The following is a 27,081-nucleotide window of genomic DNA, read 5'->3' as shown; positions in this document are numbered from 1 at the left end:
CCTTTGGTAACCTCAGTTACACTTTAATATTGGCTATTAAAGTGTATGACTCAATATATTTTTTAACTTCAAGTGTTTTCGCTCCCTGTTTACACAAGCAAAACCACTAAATTTAAACTCCGTTATCCGTCCCGCGTCTCAGTTTTGCTTCTTCTCTCAGCATTTCTTCACCAGCATGACTTGGTTCTTGCTTCTGGCAACATTTGCATAACCTTTGGCTTTTTTTCCCCTTTTTCTTTTCCTATAAATAAACTAAGCTTGGGGATTTCATGAGAATTAAAATTGTATCATTTCTCTGAAAATTAATTTGATCAATCTCAGAACTCCTTGGCAAAACTTTATGTTAATAAAAAGAATTACGAATAGTTCTCCTTCTTCTAACTACATTATTAGTTTACTCAAAGAACATGACTATTACGAATCACTTCCTCCTCTCCGCCACCTCTCTCTCTCTCAGCATGTGATCAAACCAGATGTGAAACTCTCTGTTTGCTGCAACAAGCAACCTTCAACCACCAGAGCAACGCGGCGCCTCGGTCTGTGATCAATATCTGTTTGAGAAAGTCCAACATGAAGTGGATTACTCTTTATCTCCTAACACTTTGCTTCCCTACAACCACAGCAGGTGAGTATTCTGGGGTTTTGTAGTTTGAACATCAATTCAGTTGTTAATGTATTCATCCAGGCTGTATTCAAATTGCTAGTCAGGTTTTTCTCGTACTTCTGGCTTATTCAGTTGTCATTTTTGTTTGCCATGAACAGTTCTGACTTCTTCATGTTCTGTGTCCATTTTACAGGCTGTAATCCTCTGGATGTTATTAAAAAGTGCCAAGACGAAGAACCTGAAAGGTGGACCAGGTAAATGATGCTGCTGATGCCTTGCTTATGGGGTTGATTTTAAGCTCCTGTTCTTGCTTCCTAACAGTTTCCTCCTTTTGTCTTTAGTAAATTAAATGGGGGATGTTACATATTTTCCATTTCATAGCCTAATCAAGTAACTATGTTACCTTTAGTTATAAAATGTTGTACACATCAAACATAACTTAAAAACAAAATTACTTGGCAATTTGATGCCTTGAAATTGGGCTCTGTCTCTTTAAAAAGTAGTATTATGTATTTTCCAGCCACATAGAATAATGTTATAGCACAGTCAAGTAACCATGCTACCTTCAGTTGTTATAAAATGCTTAATACATCAAATATGACTTAAAAGAAATTTTTATTTGTAATTTAGCGCCTTGAATCTGGGCTTCTGTCTCTTTAAGAAAATCCAGCTCTTTCCAACACTCCGCCTTCAGGAAGTCATCACATAGCTCCACTATTTTTTACCATTGTTTCACTGAGAAGTAGCTCTTATACTGAGCTCAGCAGATGTGCAGTTCCACCGGGTGTTTGCTAATTGTTGCTACGGCTAGTCTGATGGAGCTGTTTGGGGGAGGGGCTGAGTTTTAGGTAAAGAGGCTGTGTGTTGTATGAGCAGGTGTTCAGGCAACCCCAAATGGTTTGAACATGCATGAAATAATTAAGGTATATATTTTTGATTAGGGAAATAACATTATAACATGATGTAGAGCTCAAAAAAGTCACATTTGCAAAACATCCCCCGTATTCCTTCAATATTGTTGTAAATATGTGCCTTTTTTGAAACGTCTCCTGGTAGGTGCTATGACGATAATATTACGGAGTGCAGACCACTGCGTCGAGCCTCTGGGTTTGTAAATGTCGACCTGAACCCATCAGTCCAGGTGAGGTGATCTGAGGTGAAACTTTTTATCTGGGAAGCACCAACACAAGAACTGATTGGTGTTTTTTGTTTGTTTTGTTTTTTTTAAGAAAGTGACACATTGTAAGCATTTATTTCAGTTCATTTTGATGATTAGGGCTTACAACTAAAAAAAAAACCCCAGTGTTTCAGATAACTCAAACCAATAAAAAAGTTATTTTTATTGGCTTTTATTGGTTGGTTTGATTATTGGTTTTACTGGTGGCCAACCTCAGAGTATGTGATTGTACCATACAGTTTATACACCTACTATAGGTTGAGTTCCAAGCATCGCATGGAAGTAATCAACCTCTGGTTCTGCTGAGGTGTTAAGGAAGCCCATGTTGTTTTCAACTCATCTTCATTATTGGGTCCAGAGTCTCATCGTCCTCTTGACAGAACCCCTTACACCAGACATGTCCAAAGTCCGGCCCGGGGGCCAAATGCGGCCCGTGGTCAATTTTCATCTGGCCCGCAGCCTCCGTCATAGAATCAATAACGCCTGGCCCGCGTGTAATACATTGGGCAGCAGCGCTGTTACTTGCGTGTTCTAAGTGCTGACATCTAGAGGCTCAAATAGGAACAGCAAATTAGTATGTGAGGCCCCCCAATTTTCTAAAATGGCGGCAATTAGCAAAAGGAGGAAAGTTGACTGTGAGGGCCGACTGTTCAAGGATGGGTGGAAATTGGACTATTTCTTCATTGAAATACGTAACAACTGTGTCTGCCTCATTTGTAAAGAGACAGTGGCTGTTTTTAAAGAGTTCAATGTGAAGCGACATTATCAAACAAAACATGCTGAGGCATATGACAAGATCACAGGTAATGAACGCAGCGAGAAACTGAAACACCTTGAAGCTAGCTTAATCTCACAGCAGCAATATTTTACAAAAGCTCGAGAGTCAAACGAGAATGCTACAAAGGCTAGTTACGAGGTAGCAGCGCTGATCGCAAAGCATTGCAAACCTTTCACCGAGGGTGAATTTATCAAAGACTATGTGATGACAATGGTAAAAAATATCTGTCCTGAGAAGCAGCAAGAGTTTGCCAAAGTCTGCCTGGCACGTAACACTGTGGCGCGCAGGATTGAAGAAGTGTCATCGGATATCAAAAGACAATTGGGAATCAGAGGAAAGGAGTTTGACTTTTTTTCACTAGCTTGCGACGAAAGCACAGACGCCTCTGACACTGCTCAGTTACTTATTTTTTTGAGAGGAGTGGACAACGAAATGAATATTACTGAAGAACTACTTGACCTACAGAGCCTGAAAAACCAAACAAGAGGAACAGATTTATTCTCTTCTGTTTGCGCTGCCGTGGATAACATGAAACTCCCGTGGAATAAAATTTCTGGGATAATTACCGATGGCGCGCCATCGATGACTGGCAAACAAAGCGGATTAGCAACACTAATAAGTAACAAAGTAAGTGAAGAAGGAGGGAAAGCTGTAAAACTCCATTGCATCATTCATCAGCAAGTTCTGTGTGCTAAACATCTCCAATACGAACATGTTATGGGACCGGTGATAAAGTCAATTAATTATATCCGCTCCAGAGCGCTATGCCACCAGTTCCAACAGTTTCTCAGCGAGATTCATGCGGAATATGGAGATGTTGTCTATCACAATGACGTGAGATGGCTCAGTCGGGGTTCTGCACTGTCACGCTTCTACTCACTTAGGCAAGAAATCGGTGAGTTTTTGGCTGAAAAAGGACAACCTATGGGAGAACTAAGTGACCCTATTTGGCTGGCTGATTTGGGGTTTCCAGTTGACATTACAAAGCATCTTAATGTCCTCAACACCAGTCTCCAAGGACCAGATGCAGTCATAAGCCAACTATATTCACATGTCAAAGCCTTTGGAATCAAGCTGTAACTGTTTGAAAGACACCTGTCGTCGACCCAGCCCAGCACTGCGCACTTTCCAGCGCTGCAAGAAATCATGGCCAGATTCCCACAGAGCGATGTCGCAGTGCAAACAAGGAGGTACGCGTCAGATATTTCATCTCTGGCTGAAGAGTTTAAACAACGCTTTCGGGACTTTGCAGCAATCGAGAAGGAGATCACTCTTTTTTCCTCACCTTTCTCCGTGGACACAGATGATGTTCCAGACTATTTGCAGTTGGAGGTCATTGAGCTGCAGTGTGACGCAGAGATCCGCGGTCAGCACCAGCAGCTTACTCTCGCCAACTTTTACCGACAGCTGAATAAGGACAGGTTTCCAGAGATTCGAGCATTTGGTAAGAAAATGCTAAGCTTGTTTGGGTCGACGTATTTGTGTGAGAAGACATTCTCGGTTATGAAATTAAATAAGAGCCATGTGAGGACACGGCTATCGGACTCTCACTTACAAGACATCTTGCGCATCAATACTACTGCCATTGAGCCAGACCTGGCCTTTGTCCTGCAATCCAGATCTCAGTTTCACCCATCACACTAATGCGGACAAGTCATCATTTTTCATTGACCTAAGTCTGAAAAACCGAAGTCTGGGGGGTTATGTTTATTGTTTATTATTCTGGAGTGAAAGCATGTAGGGTTGGACTGTAAGGTACGCACTAGCTACACCGCTAGTGCGCACATCATCACCGCGCGTCCTGTCCCCGGGTCGCCAAGCGAGAGAGAGGTGTGCCAATCAACATTTATAGTTACTGTCATATTTTAAATGAGCCCTGCACTTGTTGATATGACAATTTCTCTGTTATTGTGTTTAAAAATTCTGTAAATATTAAACTCCCATTTTGAGATTTTTTTTTTTATGTTTCAAATGTAATTTGCACCCAAGAGTACAATTACTTCTCTTCAACTGTTACAAAAAAGTTAAAGTGTTAAAAAAGTGAAGTTAAATGAATATTTAATTTCAATTTTCAATGTCAATTGAATTTTGATATGTATGTTTCAAATGAACCAAAACATATGCTTAAGATGGCTGAAATTAAAATAAAAAAGCAAATGTGAAACACACAACAGCTCGCTGAAATGTATTTAAATTAATTGCTGTTATATGTAAAGAACGTCCGCCAAGGTTGGCCCCCCTATATTTTTAACACACCAAATCTGGCCCCCTTTGCAAAAAGTTTGGACACCCCTGTCTTACAGTCTCCATGGGGCTCTGGTAAGGCCAGCATTCTGGTCACCATAATGGTTCTTTGGTACAGTTGGTAGTCCTGCTGAAAAATGAAATCAGTATCTCCATTCACCTTGTCAGCACAGAGAAGCAAGGAATGCTCTAAAATTTCCTGGCAGACGACTTTGAACTTGATCAGAGTCAGCGGACCACCACCATCAGACGACGAAGACGCCACACCCCTATTTGTGACAGTCATCCCATATTTCCTCATAGAAAACTTTACTTTCACATGAAAAGAGGAGTTTGGACCACCGAGCAACAGTCCAGTTCTTTGTTCTTCTCATCAGTGTGTCAAGAAAACTGGCATAAGGGTATGAGATCTTTCCAGGCACACGCAGAAAAAGATGCATAATGGCTTGGAAGAAATAAAGTAATCCTGTAGTTTGATTAAAAGTTAATTAAGTTGAATAAGTCTGAATAACATGAATATAAGTAATCACTCAATAACTTTCTGCAAAGCATCTCTGATTAATGATCTGTAATGATTTAAATATGTAATGATTATGTTAATAATTAACAACAAGGAAAAGATGTGATGTAGTGTCAATGAATATGAAGTTATAATCATCTGAAATCAATTTAACAAGAGGTTGAATGTGTTTACTGAGTTTTAATAGATAAAGTGAGTTATAGAATATAGAAGAGACGAATGTGCAGTACAGCTCTGAGAACAGGAAATGTCGCAAGCAGTTCTGAACAGATGGCCAAGGAGCACAGGAAGAAAGGAGAAGTACGGGAAATTCCACTGTGGTCAGCAAGCAGGTTGAGAAATGGGGGGGACTTTTTCATGAGAGACAGCGGCCGTGAAGAAAGTCACGTAGGCCAAACCTCCCCATACACATACATGGTGGAGAGAGGCATAAAAAGGGGCTGAAAAGAGGAACCAGCTGTTCCCAGTCCGCGGCGCAGAAGAAGAGACAACACCTGCAATAACATGCAAAGGCAGATAGAAATACGGACCGCACTTCAGAACTACGGGGGAGCTCAGACTTCACACCGCTAAGAAAGGACTGGGTCCCGTCGCCCCATCTCTAGTTCTTTATTTGACGGACGGTCTCGTCTCAACTCAGCACTTTTAAACTCTGCAGCAGGACTTGGAGGAAGGACAAAGGTCCCACAAGGAGGAAGAACTGGGTCTTGCAAAAAGGATTCAGACCCGTTCTGCTTTGTTTCCTTTCTAAGGAGGATTTTTTCCACACAAGGCAAAGACCTCAACCAAGGATGCAAGAAATTCCTGTTGCCAAAAGATCCACCATCGTCTGGGTATGAGTTGAATCTGCTCATTGAAATTCCATTTCAGAACTTGCGACTTAACTCTTAGGGAAAGGAGACAGAGTGGTATGATTGTGCATGTAAATTGTATTACACTGTTTTTGATCTATATACGATTGATAATTGATTTGTATGTCGCATATCCCTGCTTAAGCTTGCTTAATAAATTTATACTACAAAATTCTAATGAGGTTGGTGGACGTTGGAATTAATAGAGTCATTTAATCTTTGTCCAGTTCTTTTAATCAAGGTAAAACTAATGTACATGATTCCAGTAAAAAGGAGGCTTCATAATTTCCTTTGGTGAGAGTAAATAATGACCCTGGGACTTACATCTAAGTCACTAAACATAATCTAGCCGATTCCAAGTGCAAGTTATGATTTAGAAAGTGGGCTACCGTTAACAGAAGTGGTTATTGGAATTATGCAGCTGCGAGGGCTACTCAGCTGATTGTTTCTTAACTGTAAAGGGTCATAACTTCTGGATTGGAGGTAGTTAGAGCTAGACGAATCACTTTCGCCACCAGTTTAAATAGATTATCTCTTATAGAGTACTCTTAGGCTCCTCCATGGGCTGCCACCTTATCGTGGTGGAGGGGTTTGAGTGTCCCAATGATCCTAGGAGCTATGCTGTCTGGGGCTTCATGCCCCTGGTAGGGTCACCCAAGGCAGACAGGTCCTAGGTGAGGGACCAGACAAAGAGCAGCCCAAAGACCCCAATGATGAAGGAAAACTTTGGACTTGGTGTTCCCTCGCCCGGACGCGGGTCACCGGGGCCCCACTCTGGAGCCAGGCCTGGAGGGGGGGCACGATGGCGAGCGTCTGGTGGCCGGGCTTTTACCCATGGAGCCCGGCCGGGCTCAGCCCGAAGAGGAAACATGGGCCCCCCCTCCCATGGGCCCACCACCCGTGGGAGGGGCCAAAGGGGTCGGGTGCAGTGTGGGATGGGTGGCAGCAGAGGGAGGGGACCCTGGCGGTCCGATCCTCGGTTGCAGAAACTGGCTCTTGGGACGTGGAATGTCACCTCTCTGGTGGGGAAGGAGCCGGAGCTAGTGCGTGAGGTCGAGAGGTTCCGGCTAGAAATAGTCGGTCTCACCTCGACGCACGGCTCTGGTTCTGGAACCAGTCTCCTTGAGAGGGGCTGGACATACTTCCACTCTGGAGTTGCCCAAGGTGAGAGGCGTCGGGCAGGAGTGGGCATACTTGTTGCTCCCCATCTCGGCGCCTGTACGTTGGGGTTTACCCCGGTGAACGAGAGGGTAGCATCCCTCCGCCTACGGGTGGGGGGACGGGTTCTGACTGTCGTTTGTGCTTACGGGCCGAACGACAGTTCAGATTACCCACCCTTTTTGGAGTCCTTAGAGGGGGTACTGGAGAGTGCTCCTCCTGGGGACTCCCTTGTTCTGCTGGGGGACTTCAACGCTCACGTGGGCAATGACAGTGAGACCTGGAGGGGCGTGGTTGGGAGGAACGGCCCGCCCGACCTGAACTCGAGCGGTGTTCTGTTGCTGGACTTCTGTGCTCGCCATGGATTGTCCATAACGAACACCATGTTCAAGCACAAGGGTGTCCATATGTGCACTTGGCACCAGGACACCCTAGGCCGCAGTTCGATGATCGACTTTGTCACCGTTTCATCGGATCTGCGGCCGTATGTCTTGGACACTCGGGTGAAGAGAGGTGCGGAGCTGTCCACTGACCACTACCTGGTGGTGAGTTGGCTCCGGTGGTGGGGGCGAAAGCCGGTCAGACCTGGCAGGCCCAAACGTGTTGTGAGGGTCTGCTGGGAACGTCTGGCGGAATCCCCTGTGAGACGGAGCTTTAACTCCCATCTCCGGCAAAACTTCGAACACGTCCCGGGGGAGGTGGGGGACATGGAGTCTGAGTGGACCGTGTTCCGTGCCTCCATTGTCGAGGCGGCCGATCGGAGCTGTGGCCGCAAGGTTGTCGGTGCCTGTCGCGGCGGCAACCCTCGAACCCGCTGGTGGACACCTTCGGTGAGGGATGCCGTCAGGCTGAAGAAGGAGTCCTATCGGGCCTTTTTGGCCTGTGGGACTCCGGAAGCAGCTGATGGGTACCGGCGGGCGAAGCGGCATGCGGCTCGGGCGGTTGCTGAGGCAAAAACCCGGGCGTGGGAGGAGTTTGGAGAGGCCATGGAGAAAGACTTCCGTACGGCTTCGAGGCGATTCTGGTCCACCATCCGGCGTCTCAGGGGGGGGAAGCGGTGCAGCACCAACACTGTTTATAGTGGGGATGGTGTGCTGCTGACCTCTACTCGGGACGTTGTGGGCCGGTGGGCAGAGTACTTCGAAGACCTCCTCAATCCCACCAACATGCCTTCCACTGAGGAAGCGGAGCCTGGGGACTCTGGGTTGGGCTCTCCAATCTCTGGGGACGAGGTCGCCGAGGTGGTTAAAAAGCTCCTCGGTGGCAGGGCCCCAGGGGTGGATGAGATCCGCCCGGAGTTCCTTAAGGCTCTGGATGTTGTAGGGTTGTGTTGGTTGACGCGACTCTGCAATGTCGCATGGACATCGGGGGCAGTTCCCCTGGATTGGCAGACTGGGGTGGTGGTCCCCCTGTTCAAAAAGGGGGACCGGAGGGTGTGCTCCAATTATAGAGGGGTCACACTCTTAAGCCTCCCTGGCAAGGTCTATTCAGGGGTCCTGGAGAGGAGGGTCCGTCGGATAGTCGAACCTCGGATTCAGGAAGAGCAGTGTGGTTTTCGTCCTGGTCGTGGAACGCTGGACCAGCTCTACACCCTCGGCAGGGTCCTGGAGGGTGCATGGGAGTTCGCCCAACCAGTCTACATGTGTTTTGTGGACCTGGAGAAGGCGTTCGACCGTGTCCCTCGGGGAGCCCTGTGGGGGGTTCTCCGGGAGTATGGGGTACCGGGCCCTTTGATACGGGCTGTCAGGTCCCTGTATGACCGGTGTCAGAGTCTGGTCCGCATTGCCGGCAGTAAGTCGGGCTCGTTTCCGGTGAGAGTTGGACTCCGCCAGGGCTGCCCTTTGTCACCGATTCTGTTCATCACTTTCATGGACAGAATTTCTAGGCGCAGCCAAGGTGTTGAGGGGATCCGATTTGGTGGCCTTAGGATCTCATCTCTGCTTTTTGCAGACGATGTGGTCCTTTTGGCTTCATCAGATCGTGATCTGCAGCTCTCGCTGGAGCGGTTCGCAGCCGAGTGTGACGCGGCCGGGATGAGGATCAGTGCCTCCAAATCCGAGGCCATGGTCTTGAGCCGGAAAAGGGTAGAGTGCCTTCTCCGGGTCAGGGGGGGTGTCCTGCCCCAAGTGGAGGAGTTTAAGTATCTCGGGATCTTGTTCACGAATGGGGGAAGAAGGGAGCGGGAGATCGACAGGCGGATTGGCGCAGCGTCTGCTGTCAAGCGGGCGCTGTACCGGTCCGTCGTGGTGAAGAGAGAGCTGAGCCAAAAAGCGAAGCTCTCGATTTACCGGTCGATCTACGTTCCCACCCTCATCTATGGTCATGAGCTTTGGGTCATGACCGAAAGAACGAGATCGCGGATACAAGCGGCCGAAATGGGTTTTCTCCGTAGGGTGGCTGGGCTCTCCCTTAGAGATAGGGTGAGAAGCTCAGTCATCCGGGAGGGACTCAGAGTAGAGCCGCTGCTCCTTCACATCGAGAGGAGCCAGTTGAGGTGGCTCGGGCATCTGGTCAGGATGCCTCCTAGACGCCTCCCTGGTGAGGTGTTCCGGGCACGTCCCACCGGGAGGAGGCCCCGGGGAAGACCCAGGACACGCTGGAGGGACTATGTCTCTCGGCTGGCCTGGGAACGCCTCGGGATTCCCCCGGAGGAGCTAGAAGAAGTGGCTGGGGAGAGGGAAGTCTGGGCCTCCCTTCTGAAGCTGCTACCCCCGCGACCCGACCTCGGATAAGCGGAAGAAGATGGATGGATGGATGGATGGATGAGTACTCTTAGGGTAATACCCAGGACTCAGAGATTTTCCGGACCTGTTAGACGGAGAACTGGTCAGTAGGCAGCCCTGGGGAGTAGTGAGGAGTGGGCGGGGCTGACTATTGCAGGATAACCTACATGGCGCCCCACGTTGGGCGCCACTTGTTGTTGCGCAACACCCCCCCCCCTCCTTTCTGTCTCTACTGTCTCACTCTCTACTTCCTCTTCTGAGAGGGGAGATGTGCTACCAGCTCTCCTTCTAACGGGTTAATTGAATTTCCTAAATCTGCCGGGATTTACCCTGTCCAGGACTGAAGTAAACTCTGTTTAAGCTGGTTTCGAGAAACGATTCGCCTGGTTTTCTGACGGCCTACATCCAGGTGTCCCACCCTTCTTCCCCCTGTGAATTAGCCAGACTGAGCAGCCTACAGCCAACTAGTTTCACAGAGCACACCTGTTAACGGTCGCTCGTTCTCTATTTTACAACTTGCATTTGTTATTGAACCAGGTAGGTTTTAGTGACTCGGGCGAGTCCCAAGGATGACGTTTTAAATTTGGGCTACCAGCAACCTAAAAACATTTTAAACTTTTTCCTCTCCAGAATCAAACATCATAGCTATTTTACAACCATCAAAGAACTTTAAGGTGACTCATTAACTGAATGTCCACAACATCTTTTAGATTTTCTTTATGCTAAATATTTTATTAATAAGGCATTTTTGCAAGGGTCAGTACAGCTTAATTCAGTAGCAGAAATAATCAAATAAGTAAAATCAATCATCTAGCCTGTCTTTCCCTACTGCTGATACTAAGAACTAAAAAAAAGGGAACCTTTGAGAGAGACGGACGGAGTTTGGCGTTTCGAACCCCAGACCTGGCTTGATGATGAAGAAGGTGCTGCAGCAGGAGGAAGATGTTGATCGGCGAAGGCAGGAATCTCTGTAGGTCTGATGAGCTTCTTCTCCGCATGGATGGTGAGGTCACACAGGACTTGGTGCTGGCAGGAAAAAAGGCACCAGTTCTTCTTCTTTGTCTTTGCCTTTGTCTTTATCTTCATCTTTGTCTTTGGGGTCTGAACCCAGCCGATGAGAGAAGTGCGATTTGAAGCCACAGGTTGTGGGCCTGACGGGTTGGTCTCCATGAGAAGGACAGTCTTCGGCTCTGTGGCCCCGGCTCTTCTTCAGCTGCAGAGTTCTTTGTCCATCTCTTGGCTCGAAGCTGCCCGGAGGATCCAACGAAAGGTTCCTCTTTTGCACCCACCTTATATAGGGTTTATCCACCCTTTTGGTGCGTTTTCATTGGCTGTCTGCTTAGACAGATGACCTCACATCCATCACTGTCCTTCAGACATTATGTCCTGAAGTCTGTGCTAATGTCTCAGAGTTGCTCAACCTCCTATGTCCATTGCCTGCACAACCTTTTACCTAAATAAGGCGGTGATCATCTCTGCTCTCCTGTTAGTTCCCCTTTTTCCCTTCCTTTCACCTTTCACCTACTATCTACCTACAACATATTAGTGATGTTTAATTGCAGTTACACCTTTTACACCATTTCAAGTTCAATGTCAAAATCACATTTATTTTCTTTAGCTTCTCTGATTTAGCATTCATTTATAATTTTATAACCATAACTTATATCACATTTATTTTCTTCAGCTTCTCTGATTTATCATTCATTTATGATTTTATAACCATAACTTATTAATTATACTTATTATAATCCTAATGTGAGTTATTACAGATGTTTTTCTGAAAAGAAACCAAGAATAATACATGATTCTAATTATTTAATACTAAAATTACAGTTACTTGTTTTTCTTGTAAGTGTTCCCACAAATGTTCGTGTAAATATTATTACAAGTAAACCAATATTAATATAAGTATTTTACTTTGAATCTTATCAAATTACTCAAAATGTTTTAGATTTCATTCTTTAAAACTTTCATGTTTTAAAATAAGTAATAGTCTCAGCTATTTTTATAAATCTGCAGGCTGGAAACTTTCTTCCTCTTTTTCCAGGAAACCTGCTTTTCCTGTTTAATGACTCTCTCTGACTGACTATGATTTCTTATGATTAGATAGAAAAAAGTAGAATTAAAGCAAAGTTTGCTTTCGACAAAAACAACACACACAACCAGATTTATTTTATTGACACTTAAGTCTACTGCTGGGCCTAGATGTCACTTGAGTGATTCCTTTTAAAGATAACTTTATTTATTATTACTGTTAAACTTAAATCTCCAGCATGGGGAAGTGGGATGAGCTCGGATTTTCTTGACAAGTGGTATAAATGTTGTCTCTAGCCCAGGTGTTTAACAAACTGAATGTTGTAGCAAATGTCTTGGATAAATCAGTGTGTGAGGTGACTTCTAAACTCCTGACTCCAGCATCACTCGATGTTTTGTGAGTCTTTGCCAAACTCCTGTTTCCTTCTTTCTTTGTGAACCTTTTTTTCTTTTCCATTAACATGGAAGGAGACAGAGCTTGTTCAGCTGTGGCCTTTTGTCTTTGTGGTTGGTGTCAGTGACCGTCTACTCAAAGTGTCCAGTCCGAGGTCTTCCTCATGATTATGAAGGCCACAACATTTCTGCAAATGTCTGACGTTCTGAGAAACTGAACGATGGGTTTCCATGAGATGTAAGTCATAATCATCAACATGAACAGAATATGCATGAAAAAAAAAACATACAGCTGAAACCAGAATTTTACATACACCAAATAAAAAGACACGTACTAGTATATCTAAATAAAATTAAAATGTTGTGTAAAAGTGCAATATTCCATGCCAGTTACCTCAAAAATTCAACTCACATATTATATAAAATAATCACACGCAGTGATGTATTCAATGTCTTTTTTACTTGTGATTTTGATAATTATTCAGATTAAGATTAACTTTATCTTGGTAAATAAACATTGCAAAAAAGAAAAAAACAAAACAAAATTCTGCTTTACAAACCACTAATTTACCAAAAAAGGAATACCTTTGGCTCACAACCCTAAAATCCAGACAGACAGACAGACAGACAGCCTTCACAAGGAAGGGAAGTCACAAAAGGTTATTGCTGAAGAAGTTGATTATTCAGAGTTTTTTAGCCAAAAATACTAACAGAAAATTGAGTGGAACAAAAAAGCATGGTATAAAAAAAACTACACCAACAACAGGGAGGGCCGCAGCCTTGAGAGAATTGTCAAGTGAAATTCAGAAGAGCCATCGCACAGACAAATACTAAACATGGACTGAAAATGTCCCATTCATTGCGTCAAGCCTCAATGAATGGGCTTGACACGTTCAGCTCCTTTCCTCTTCAACCTGGGCTGAGGAGAAAAGGAGCTGGACAGTTGAGCAACGGGTCAGAGTTCTGTTGTCAGATGAAAGTAAATTCTGCATTTCATTTGGTCTCAGAGACTGGAGGAAACCTGAAGAGGCAGAGAATCCATGTTACCATGTCATTTCTGGTTTTGAGTCCACAGTCAGTGCAGTCATGTACCAGGAAGTGTTCGAGCTTTTCATGCTTCCTTCTGCTGATAATCCGGATGGAGATGCTGATTTTATCTTCCGGCAGGACTTGGCTCCTGCCCACACTGCCAAATGTACCTAAAGTTGGTTCAGTAACCATGGTGTTTCTGTTCTTCATTGGTCAGCAAACTCCCCTGACCTTTGACCCTATAGAAAATCTATTGGCAGAAGGGGAATAGGAGACACTAAACCCAACAAGGCAGATGACCTGAAAGCCTCATACCAACCTGCAGAAAGCCACAGGCTGATCGCCTCTATGCCAAGGCACATTGATGCAGTAATTCATGCAACCAAGTAATGAGAGCATAGAAACACATTTTTTATTTTAAATAAATAAAAGCTTGAAATATGTTACTCTGTGTACACGATTTCTATAAAATGACCTTTTCACTGCAGTAGAGACCAGACATTTACATACACTAAAAAAAAGCCATGTAGACATTTTCGTCTCTCTGTCTGAAGTTAACTCAAGTCACTCCTTGATTCTTTTGTTTTAGGTCAGTTAGAAAGCAAAATTATTTCCATGTCCTAAAAACCCCTATGAGAATTATGTCAGGGAATTATTTTTTAACTTCTTTTAAAAAAAAAAACTATTCATTCATTTCCTCAGTATTTGTTAACATTGCCTTTAAGCTGTTTGCAGTGGCGGTTTCTGATATGGACGACATTGGGCAACCGCCCAGGGCGGCATTTTGCGGGAAGCGGCATGAGCGTTAAGGCCCAAAGTGATAAGGAGAAGTATTTTTGCAAAGCATGCTCACTTGTTTAACGTTAATTGTTCAAGTTAAGGTTTGCAGATCAATTTGTTTTTTCTCTGAGTGAAAATAAAACCAAGATATAAGTGCTGAAGTCCTTAAACATTACAATTTAGTAAATTGTTAATATTGAATATAGTCTTGCCCTGCGACAGACTGGCGACCTGTCCAGGGTGTACCCCGCCTCCCGCCTGGAACGTAGCTGGAGATGGGCACCAGCAACCCTCCCGACCCCATTAGGGACAAAGGGTGAACAGAAAATGGATGGATGGATGGATGGATGGATGAATATAGTCTGAGTCTACTGTAATTTACACTGTCTACAGAGTAGTCTAATCTCTTATATAGTCAATGTTTGATATTAAAGCTCTTTTGGAGAGAATGTAGTAAAAGATACGACAGATTTGGATGTTATGAATATGTTTATTTGAAGACACTGGAATGCATGAACATTTTAAAGAATTCATTTTTCAGTTATTAGAGGCTGAAGTATAGGAAATGGAGCTCAAGGAAATGTGTGTATAAAATAACCTTAAAATAAAGAGACGCAAGTTGGACACAGACACAGATCACCATCACACCAACACCCCCAACCGCCAGCAATGGAGGCGGGGGGGTGACAGAACAGGTGGTTCGCTCAGGGCACCAAACAGGCTAGGACCGCCTCTGGCTATATAATTTTGGTAATTCTGACTGACCTAAAACAAGAGTGTTAGCATTGGACAGAGTTCACAGACAAAAATGTGTATCTTTTTATTCTTTGTAAATCATTTGGTTTCAACTGTATAACCGTGTTGACTCTTTAAAATATAGTTTCTCTCGTTGAATTGAATTAATAAACTAAATTAATCTTTTGACATTTACAGGATTAATGTGTGTCCTGTGTTTATGTTTATAAACTGTGTTCACAGTTTAATTGAACTAGGACATAGTAAATCATTAGATTATATTCACAGGACATGTTGTGAAACATAACTGGTTTTAACTGAGTAAAATCCTTCTGGTTTTAAGGCTGAGTTAGGCCCCACATCCAATCACGAAGTCCGAATCCCATCGTCAGCTCTTCAGAGAATCAGAAGAACGCCATCGGAGGAAACCGTCCAGGTGGTTGCCTCGGTGATCAACAGCACATTATTTCAGGTGTGATTCTCTGAACAAACAAGCGTAACGCCCTTTATTCATTTAGCTGGACTTCCAGCTTAAGCTAGCGTGTCATTGTGAATGTATCAGATGATTCTTCCCTTCGGGCTCATTTGCATTAATTTCCATTATGAATTTTTTTATAGTACACAATGGAGACAGTAGAGGATGTGTTTCTAGAAGAACACTAGTTTTAAAAGAGAGGCCAATTCTGTCTCCTCATTGCAGCGAACTCCTCGGAGCAGAGGAAGAAGCATAATTCCCCAGCCGACTGTCAGAGTAGAGGGAACTGTTTTAAGAGGGCTGGTCCTGTTTGTGAAAGCTGGAAGCCAGCCAGTCAGCAATCTTATTGAGCCCATCCAGTTAATCTTCAAACACACTGAGAAGGTAACTAAATAAATACAATGATAAACACTTAAAAAACAAGAATTTTCCTTCATTTTGATTCCCTTCCTATGTTTCAGGAGAACAATGGAACATGTGTGTTTTGGAAGGAGGATGAAACAGGTGCAATATGGATGAAAACACTTTAACTATTCTTAAATGAAAGCATCAAGTCAGGATTTACATGTTTTGTTTTTCTGCTTTCATTAGAGTGGAGCAGTGAAGGCTGTTCTACCACTAAAACCGAAGATGAATTTATCTGCAGCTGCAACCATCTGAGCTTTTTTGCTGTGCTTGTGGTAAATCGTGTTTTTCTGCCCCATAATCTAGTCCATCCATTCATTTTCTAACACTCTTGTCTCTAGTGGGGTTGGGAGGGGTGCTGGTGCCCATCTCTAGCTATCGTTCCGAGCGAGAGGCGGGGTCACCCACTAGGTCGCCACAGGTTGCCAGTCTGTCGCAGGGCAACACACACTCACTCCTAGGGAGAATTTAGAGAGACCAATTAACCTAACAGTCATGTTTTTGGACTGTGGAAACCCACACATGCACAGGGAGAACATGCAAACTCCGTGCAGAAAGACCCCAGGTCGGGAATTCAACCCAGGACCTTTTTGCTGCAAGGCAACAGCTCTACCAACTGCGCCACTGTGCAGCCTCTAGTCCATAATCTAGTCCATGTAGCATTTTGTCATGTTAACCTAAAACTTAAATATTTTGGGGGAATTCTTTCACACCAGGCCAAAACACAAAATAGTGCATAATTGTTGTGTGGCAGGAATATTACAGATGGTTTTCAAATTGTTAACAAACACATATTTGGAAAAATCCCTTTGCATTTACATTCTGCCCCAAATCTATGAGAAACATTTGCTGCAGTTCCTACGCTAGTTACACACACTGATCAGATTTGGCTGTGAATAGCTTAGCATCTCAGAGGTGAAAGACATAAACAGCAAACAAAATGTCTCCTGATGATTGATATAAAATGCATTTCAGTTAAACCTTATTTTTCCCCTGTATAGAATCCAGATTTGAAGGTGGATGAGGATCATGTTAAGGCTCTCAGCTACATCACCTACGTTGGATCGGCGCTCTCTGCCTTCTTTGCTTTCATCAGCCTGTTCGTCTATGTTGGTCTGCAGTAAGTTTTCACTTTAACTTGAACCTTTTTTTATTAATGGGATTGACAGTTTGTATTTTAAGGCTGTCCATTTTTTTGACTTGATGGGATAAAAAAAACTAAATCTTGGCCTAATCTGTCTTTACTCATTAACTTTTAAACTAATAATAATGAAATATTCAGTTGCATTTCATTTTCAATGGGATTCTTTATTCAACAAACTGAACAGAGAATCCAAATCAAGCGGATGAAGACATGTAGATTCTTTTCCACAGTGACAACCAGCTGTGGCCCCAGTAACTGCATATGAACAATGAAATTAAAGGATTAAATTATGAATGATTCCCCTGCTGTGACCTGAACACACACCAACCTAAATTTTGTACCTGCTTATGCGTAATCAAGCGTATAAATGTTTTGATGTTGATCTGAAGCTGAAGTCCTGCTCTGCTGCAGCACTGAAGACTAGAATTACTAGCACCACTTTAGATAAAGTTTTCAAATCAGAGAATAATTTCTCCAACAGAAGCGATCAGAAGACAAAAATATTCTGAACAAGGAGTTTTAGTTATTCTGAAATCCCTCACTTCAGCAGAACCTCCTGCACCAGACAAAGTCATGTCTACAAATCTTCAAAGGTCAGCTCGCGGATAGCGAGATGCATTTAGTTAAGTGTCCAGGTCAGAGAAGATACTCAGAAAAAATTTTTTATTATTGATTTATTTAGTCACCTACACAATGTAAACTGTACGTAAAGTTGAAAATGTTGACGCATCTGCACCAAGTGGTCAGGTATGTAATAAAATGACAGATGACCTTCAGGTTTTTTCTGTCAGCATTAAAAAGAACAAGGATGGAGAATATTCCATTAACACAACCCCTGCTTCATATATATTTACAAAGAAACACCTTATTACCCTCCTTATATTTAATATTTAAAGTGTCTAAATTGAGAGTAATGTGGAACCGAGGTCAAACTCTTTGTGTTGCACAAACTGGGTAATAATAAGGCTGACTCTGAGAATTGTGAACAAGTGGTTTTTCATGGGTAGAAGTGTCACATACCACAACCGTTTATGCACAAGTATAAATGTCATGAAGTCCCTCTGTCATCATAGTGTTCTGTTATGAATTCTGTGACCCAGATAGGATAGGATAGGATGGAACAGGGAAGGGTTGTGGTGTGTGTCAGGTCTAAATACCTATTAGAGACAATTTAAACAAATACAGGAAAGACAAGAGAGTTAGATTCTGTTATACTCGCGAGGAGAGCAGACAGAGAGATGTTTCCAGTTACAAATCTCCAACTACTCTGGAAACACATCTGTCTGTTCCTCTCTTTTATTGATCTTTAGGAAACCCTGCCACACGGGGCGCTGCAACTCTAAAAGGGTGGAGTCAAAGCATTCATCACATGGTTGCAGCGCTAAATAACATTCACTTCTAGACACATGTTATCTATACTCTAAATCTTTCTTTCTCCAGGCACGGTGTTGAATAAGGCACGTTGCATAGCTCCAAAGCAACGGCTTTGTATCACAGAAAAGCACAGAGCAGAGTTTATTGTCAGACATGTAAAACTCTGCTGGGAGCAATTAACACCTCTGTCTTGTAGGAAGTCCTGCAAGGCAACAGCTGCTGAGAGTAGCTGTCACCTCTATTTCCCAGGGAAGTCTCAGGATAGAATCAAAGTTATTTAACACACAGAAACATTATCCAAAATGTAACTACAAAGCTACATGATACAACAAATATTTGATAATTACTAATACAATTTACCTAACAGTGTGAGTGTTCAACTCAACCACAAAACAAGCAAGGTGTAGAGACTGGTTGAAGATGATAGCGTTGGCACCCAGAGAGACACATATCCTGTGCTGAAAAAAGCTGCAAGGCCACATTGCAAAATAGAAGCCATTACTCAAAAAATATATAAAAAAATACTCAGACAGGCAGATTACAGTTTGCAAATACTCTGACTGAACTTTCCGAAGTGTGGAATCACAAAAACATTCTGTGGAAATATTGAAGCAAGGTCTCAGAAACTCAAAGTCTAGGCACATATGAGTTTTTTAAATGGACAGTGTCCCTGAACACACCACCAAATTAGTTACAAAGATTCTGAAGGACATATTCGCACTTGTTGTGTCCTTGGGGAAGACACTTCATCTGCTTTTCTGCTGCTGTTGGTCATTTAGTCTCTTGTGGTGCCAACGGAACATTATTCTGTAATAGGGCAGCTATTGCACACTTATTAGTGTGAACACTGTTTCCCACTAAGAAGTTTCCTGTGTGACACAGAGCATGCGAATGTGGTTGCGTTTGTGGTTTTCCTTTGCACTTCCATGCCTGGTGGATGTCTGTATTGAGTTCGCCTGAAGTAAGCATTGACCTCTGCAGAGTGAAATGCACCTGAGTATGTGGGGGCATTTAACCAGGTATTTCACAAATGGTATGGAGAGCGTGGGGGGAAAAGCCATGGTTTGAAGAAATGGTATGTTTGGGATTTGCTACAAACCATTTCGGGGACTTAGCAAACACATGGAGGACGATGCTCTGGTCAAATGAACTTTTAGTATTACCCATCAGTGGCTGAAAAATACTATGATAGTAACTAAAGACAAATCTAAGAAAACCTGCTTCTTCTTTATCTCTAAAGATTTTTGGGGAAAATAAATTATAAATAATCAGTTCTACACCTTCCAATATCAGAAAAAAAGCTTCTGCTGAACTATCTGAAAAAGCACACGCATTTGATCAGGTATGTGATCTTTATACAATTTTATGTTGTTCAGATCAATGTAAGCTAGCGAAATCGTTTGACTAGCAGCAATGGATGAGAAACCACATGTCTTACGATATGTTCTTTCAGCTTAGAAAAACAAACACTAAGCACAGATTGTAACACCCATTGCAACATCTGTTGTGTAGAGGCAGTTATTAATGTATTATATGAGAAGTTTGTCACACACAATGATGAGGTTCTGACCGAGTTTTTCTCATATCTTTATGGAGTCTTTGAATCATAAGAGGGATCTCACACTTGAAGAAAGACACAGTAGACCTAACGTGACACCGTTACAGGATTTGACTGATAGAAGAGTTAGGCAGTGTAAAAATCAAGAAAATATGCTTTACTTTAAACTGTCTAATATTTTTGGACCTTACCTGTCAGTGGGTCATTCTCACACCACTGAAATAATTTACACTCTGTTCTCAAAACCTATTTCTCACAGGAAGATGAGTCATATTGAACAGTTTCCTTTCACAATTTCCTTGGTAAATAATAATCATCTTATTTGGAACTGAGCAACAAATGTCAACATCACATCAGTTTAACAAGTCAAAGTAACATTCACACAAACCTGATGTTTTGAGATTGCTTTAGTCTTGGCACTTGTTGAATTACCTGTTAGCCTCAGCCTCCAGGTCCATAAAGACTTGGACTAACTAAAGGCACCAAGAGAAAAATCTACTGTAGATAAACTAATAATAGTTCAAAAGAAAATTACTACAGAACTCTAGAACTATTTCTTTAAATCACCACAGAAGCAGCCACCTACAGCTGGAACAAAACAAAAACTCCTCAAATGACTCTGGTCTCATTTTTTGTTTAGTTTGAGTGGCAACAGAAATATGGCAGGAGTTCAGAGAAATTGAGGGAGTCATGGAGACTCACAAGAATATTCACAACATCTTTGGGTCCAAAACAGTGGAATACATGGAAAATAAGTAATCAGTTCTGACCCAGTCAATTGCTGCAGGTTACTGTGGTGTTTGGTTCAGAAAACTCTTCAGAGGATGTTCTAAATAAAACTTTAAAGGTTTACTGCCTGAATTGTGCGATTGATCAACTCCAATCATTTGATTTGTTGCATTGCACAGCAAGACTTCAAGGTGAACTGTAGTCGTGTAGGAAATGTCAGAGTCAGCAAATATTTTGCATCTGCATTATAAAACTAACAACACATCTCTGGGTGCACAGATAAAGCCTCCATGTATGGAGGCCTCAGTCACAGCCATCACAGGCTGCATGTCTTACCCCTTTATCATAACCCACTTTTCTATTTAGTCATTAGCAAATAAAGGCCACTAGAGCCAAAAATATCCTTTAAAATTAAAAAGCAAACAATTCATTTCTGTCTTGTCTCCTTTAGTCGACGACGTTCGGAAAAGGCCCTCAGCATCCACATGCAGCTAACAACGGCGTTGTTGTGCCTCCACCTCGGCTTCCTGAGTGGCAGTTTCTGGTCTTTTCTGCCAGATGAGAACAAGTACAGCTGGGTTTGTGGAGGTCTGGGCCTCTTCCTGCACTGGTCTCTGCTGGCCACCCTCACCTGGGTGGCTGTGGAAGGATTCCACCTTTACCTTCTCCTCATCCGAGTCTTTAACATCTACGTCAGAAGATACCTGCTCAAACTCTGCCTGGTGGGATGGGGTGAGTTTGGGACTCTGGTTGGGAGCAAGAAGCTAATTGCTCCAAACAATTAACAAATTTGTGTAGTCACTGTTTGCATAAATCTCTAAACAGTGACTATTGTTACGTCCCACTACCCTCACCCTGGCTCGTTCTTATTTTTTTATACCGATTACGGGAGAGAAGGGGCTGCAACAATAAGTGCGATAATGATTTACACAAAAAGGAAGAAAGTAAAGAGAAACAAAACTGGGCACCTGACAGAACACACACTGTGGCGGGGGCTTACCTTATATGTCCAATCAGTAGATCATATTCCTTGACTAGCTGGCATCCATTGAGAAGGGCGATTTGCAGTTTATTCATTCCCTCATTCTGTCATGAAGCGGTGTGGTGTTGGTGGTGAGGCAGGCGCAGCGGACCCAGGTCAGATGAAAATGATGATTTGTTTAATTATAAATAAGTCCAGCAACAAGAAGCAGGCACAAGGAAACACTGACGAAACATAGACGCTAACATTGACGAGGACCCGACGAGGAACAAGGAACACAGGTGGAGTTAAATACACGGGAGGGTAATCACAGAGACGAGACACACCTGGGAACAATCAAGGGGAGGACAGGACAACGAAGAGACTAAGGACACAGAAAACTCTAAATAAACACAGAAAAACACAGATCCTGACAGTACCCCCCCCTCAAGGGCGGCTACCAGACGCCCAAAAAACAAAAACACAACAAGGGTGGGCGGAGGGGCGCTGGACGGGGGGCCAGAGTCCAGAAAAACAAAAAACTACCCACCATCGTGGGCGGAAACACAAGAAGGGCCAAGAGTCCATAAACAAACAAAAAACTACCCACAGGGTGGGCGGAGGCAAAGGAGGCAGGAACCACGGAGGTGGTCCGGCGGTCGTCCGCGGCGGCGGGAACCACGGAGGCGGTCCGGCGGCCGTCCGCGGCGCTGGAGGCGGGAACCACGGAGGCCGTCCGGCGGCCGTCCGCGGCGCTGGAGGTGGCGATGAGTCCCGGGGGCCGCCCACAGACGGCGACGACGAGCCCCCCGAGGCAGGGTCTCTGGTGGAGCACAGGGGGTCTCGGTCGGAACGCTGGGGGTCTCGGTCTCGGGTGGAACGCAGGGAGTCTCGGTCTCGGGTGGAACGCAGGGGGTCTCGGTCTCGGGTGGAACGCAGGGGGTCTCGGTCTCGGGTGGAACGCAGGGGGTCTCGGTCTCGGGTGGAACGCAGGGGGTCTCGGTCTCGGGTGGAACGCAGGGGGTCTCGGTCTCGGGTGGAACGCAGGGGGTCTCGGTCTCGGGTGGAACGCAGGAGGTCAGGGTCTCAGGAGGAACGCAGGAGGTCAGGGTCTCAGGAGGAACGCAGGAGGTCAGGGTCTCAGGAGGAACGCAGGAGGTCAGGGTCTCAGGAGGAACGCTGGAGGTCAGGGTCTCAGGAGGAACGCAGGAGGTCAGGGTCTCAGGAGGAACGCAGGAGGTCAGGGTCTCAGGAGGAACGCAGGGGGTCTCGGAAGGAACACAGGGAGTCTCGGTAGGAACACAGGGAGTCTCAGGTGCGCCGGCTGGAACGCCGGCTGATTCGGCCTCGGGTGCGCCGGCTGGAACGCCGGCTGATTCGGCCTCGGGTGCGCCGGCTGGAACGCCGGCTGACTCGGCCTCGGGTGCGCCGGAGCGAAGCCTTGGAACCGGCCGCGTAGGCGAGCCGCAGCGAAGCCTTGGAACCGGCCGCGGGGGCGAGCCGCAGCGAAGCCTTGGAACCGGCCGCGGAGGCGAGCCGCAGCGAAGCCTTGGAACCGGCCGCGGAGGCGAGCCGCAGCGAAGCCTTGGAACCGGCCGCGGGGGCGAGCCGCAGCGAAGCCTTGGAACCGGCCGCGGGGGCGAGCCGCAGCGAAGCCTTGGAACCGGCCGCGGGGGCGAGCCGCAGCGAAGCCTTGGAACCGGCCGCGGGGGCGAGCCGCAGCGAAGCCTTGGAACCGGCTGCGGGGGTGACAGCTCCGGAAGGCGACGAGGGGCCGGGTCCACCGGCGGCTCACGTCGCTGTCTCCGGGCTGACCGTGGAGGTGGCGGCTCCGGAAAGCGACGAGGGGCCGGGTCTGCCGGCGGCTCACGTCGCTGTCTCCGGGCTGACCGTGGAGGTGGCGGCTCCGGAAAGCGACGAGGGGCCGGGTCTGCCGGCGGCTCACGTCGCTGTCTCCGGGCTGACCGTGGAGGTGGCGGCTCCGGAAAGCGACGAGGGGCCGGGTCTGCCGGCGGCTCACGTCGCTGTCTCCGGGCAGACAGCGGAGGAAGTGGCTCCGGAAAGCGACGAGGGGCCGGATCTGCCGGCGGCTCACGTCGCTGACCTCCCGGACGGAGGAATCGACGGGGGCCGTATCCGGGGGGTGCCAACACCAATCTCGTCCCCCGGAAAAGCTCCCGCTGTAGGTCGGCGAGAGCTTCCGCCAATGCCCTCTCCTCCCCGCTGGATCTCCGCCTCGGTCCGGTTTGCCTCTTAGGAGGGAACATTTTTAATCCAGCTGGATCCATATTAAGCTGCCTCACCGATCGGTTTGGTCGGGTCCTTCTGTCATGAAGCGGTGTGGTGTTGGTGGTGAGGCAGGCGCAGCGGACCCAGGTCAGATGAAAATGATGATTTGTTTAATTATAAATAAGTCCAGCAACAAGAAGCAGGCACAAGGAAACACTGACGAAACATAGACGCTAACATTGACGAGGACCCGACGAGGAACAAGGAACACAGGTGGAGTTAAATACACGGGAGGGTAATCACAGAGACGAGACACACCTGGGAACAATCAAGGGGAGGACAGGACAACGAAGAGACTAAGGACACAGAAAACTCTAAATAAACACAGAAAAACACAGATCCTGACACATTCATCAGCCGCTCCGTTTAATAGTTTTTTTTCTTTATCTTTAAATATATAGTTTTTTCTCTTTTCCTAAAAACCGCACCTCTGGTGATTTCGTCGGTGGTTGATCTTGGCAGGCGTGTAACTCCCCGGTGCTAAAATTCTTTAGCGTCCAGCCGGTTTTCCCAAAACAAATCCAAACAAACAAAAACAAACTTCATCCTGGTCAAAACTTCCGACGCTCCCCTCTGGGTGGATCCATCCTGAGGTGAAGGTACTCCTTTTCCATCCAGAGCCTTCCCGCACCGTATTTTTAATCAATTTTTCTTAGCCTAAAACTCCGCTGCTGCGGCAGCTTCTTACACGCCACCATCACTCATCCCCCTCAGGTACGCCACCAGCCCAGCTAAAACACCTTGGCTGGCTGTGCCCCGCTACCCCCAGTGAACCATCAAAGTGCCAACAATAAAAACAAAAATAAACAATCAGGAGGCGGAAGCAAAGTGTGAGCATGTAACACTATGTTAGGTTTTGTTTTTGATCTTGATTCTAATGATATAGCTGCGGTTTGTCCTTCCTCTTGCTTTCTCCTCAGGTTTTCCTACCCTTGTTGTGGCAATTTGTGGGCCTTTACGTGTCTATGGCAGATACACTCTGAAATCGAGGGATTCCAACGACCAAACATCAGAAATGTAAGACATTTCCATGAGTTCACATGTGCAACCGAGTCAGTCAATGAAACTCCCAAACAACAAAAGTCTCTGTTTTGTTACTTCTTGATGAACAGATGCTGGATGAACAGTGACATCCCACAGACAAAGTTGGTCACGTACATCACTGTGGCTTTTCTTTGCCTGGTGGTTCTGTATAATACCTGCATGCTGTTGCTGGTGGTGTTTAAAATGCGGGAGTTACGACGTGGCAGAGGAGAACGTGAGTCCAGCGACTGGAAGAAGATGAGCAAGGAGAAAGAGTCCAGGTTATGGAAGGACGGCGCCACAGTTCTCGGCCTCAGCTGTGTACTGGGGTTACCATGGGGACTAGCCATCCTCACCTATGTTAACTTACCTGGAATCTACTTGTTCACCATCTTTAACTCTCTGCAAGGTCAGTCAGTATATGCGACGCTAAATGTTGGTATCCACTGACAGGTTGATTCACCTGAATGATTTACTGGTTCTTTTGTCTGTTCAGGTCTATTTATCTTCCTGTGGTCAGTGGCTTTATCATGCAAGTCTCGATCAGAAAACAACTCTTCAGTCCGAGATCCTTCCACCCAGAAAATGATGACAACCAGCTTCAATAACTGAATCACTGATTTTTGCTGTATGAACAAACAGTACCTATATTAGGTGTTGACTGACTAGTGGATTCCTTTTATATGCATTATAATATTGCATACAATGACTCTTTTTGCTAATGTTATTCTTTTCTATAAGATTTCTTTAAAAAGACAGTGCTCCAGAAATATGATGTTCTTTGCATGTATTTATTGTTCAGTTTTTATGTTTATTAAATATATCAGGAAATAAAACCTGATATTCACCTGATTGGATGGACATCTGTGTCCATCCAAAGTTTTTCAGTTTAACTAATAGATGGTTTTACCCAACCAAACTGTTGGACAGCTGGGGTTTGGCTTCTGGGTGGGTGTTTGTTCAGTTCCTACAGCCATCCACCAGAGGGAGCCAGGAGGTCGCTGCTTCACGGAGAACCTGCTGAGCTAATTACATGCACCTGCAAATTCTCTACTGAATCAGCCAGAGCTGAAAAGGAGCCAAATTGCCAGTCCTCTGATGCCTGAGTCTTAGCTTTACATCTGGGCCTCTCAGTGTTTGGTCTTTTTATGTTCCCTGAGCTTTTTGGATTTTTTTGTGACTTAATCTATGATCTCCTATAAAGGCGTTCTATGCAGCGCTCTGGATTCTAGTGATGGTGAGATGAAGCTTCCTGAAGCCCTGAGGCATTCCATCCAATTGTTGGACTCATGATCTGGTGCATCACGGTGCTTCACTTGATCTGCTGCGACATCAAGTGGACAATATATGTAAAATAGGCAAAGTGAAAACAACTTGAAGCCTTACAATAATAAACAAGTAAATGATGTTTATTTTTCTGATACATAAATTCTGATTATAGTCTTAATCTGTTCAGATGAAACAATGGCTGGATGATAAAAGAAAACTGGAAACAAATGGGGGAGATAGTTGTGATTGACTTGTTACTCTTACCAAACTATGTCACTAGGGACAAATTTACATTATTTACTTATAAATAAAAAATTCAACTTTGCTTGGATTTATGTGATTTCTCTGTTATGAGATGATTCTGTCCGCTACAGAAAATACTCATGCTGACAGAGCAAGGATGAAGCAAGAAACACCTGGCTGGCTTATAGAAGTTGGGCTAAAACAGGGGTGCCCAAAGTGGGTCCTGCAGGGCCGGCATCCTGCATGTTTTAGTCTCTCCCTGGTTTAACGCGCCTGGGTCAAATGATGGCTCATTAGAAGGCCTAAGAAGAACGCTGACTTGCTGAAAAGGTTGTTACTACCAGCAGGGAGAGAATTAAAACGTGCAGGATGCCGGCCCTCAAGTACCAACTTTTTGCACCCCTCGGCTAAAACATTTAGTCACTTTCCAAATATTCCAGTGACTGTTTTCTGTCTCACCTTGGCATCCAAAAATGACTTGGCTGAACTTGGCCGACCTGGTTAGTGCCTTTCTGCAGAGCTCAATAATGCATCAGCACAGGTGAGGATTTTTATCATTAAAGTTCATTTGGACACGACACATAC

The 27,081-nt window shown here is 45.0% G+C and overlaps 1 protein-coding gene across 1 annotated transcript; it reads left to right on the top strand.

Annotated features, from left to right (window-relative positions):
- Nucleotides 1-475: 475 nt before the first annotated feature.
- adgrg3 (adhesion G protein-coupled receptor G3) lies at nucleotides 476-26,578 on the top strand. The gene is made up of 12 exons (XM_032561443.1): nucleotides 476-625; nucleotides 798-858; nucleotides 1,661-1,745; nucleotides 15,370-15,498; nucleotides 15,727-15,885; nucleotides 15,963-16,005; nucleotides 16,093-16,181; nucleotides 16,908-17,026; nucleotides 21,163-21,443; nucleotides 24,882-24,978; nucleotides 25,074-25,393; nucleotides 25,481-26,578. The coding sequence occupies exons 1-12, from the start codon at nucleotides 571-573 to the stop codon at nucleotides 25,594-25,596; spliced, it is 1,554 nt and encodes a 517-aa protein (XP_032417334.1). The 5' UTR covers nucleotides 476-570; the 3' UTR covers nucleotides 25,597-26,578.
- Nucleotides 26,579-27,081: the final 503 nt, after the last annotated feature.

This window comes from Xiphophorus hellerii, chromosome 4, assembly GCF_003331165.1.
Source record: "Xiphophorus hellerii strain 12219 chromosome 4, Xiphophorus_hellerii-4.1, whole genome shotgun sequence".
Lineage (NCBI taxonomy): Eukaryota > Metazoa > Chordata > Actinopteri > Cyprinodontiformes > Poeciliidae > Xiphophorus > Xiphophorus hellerii.
The sequence above is the reverse complement of the archived record's forward strand: the minus strand, read 5'-3'. Positions and strand labels throughout refer to the sequence as shown.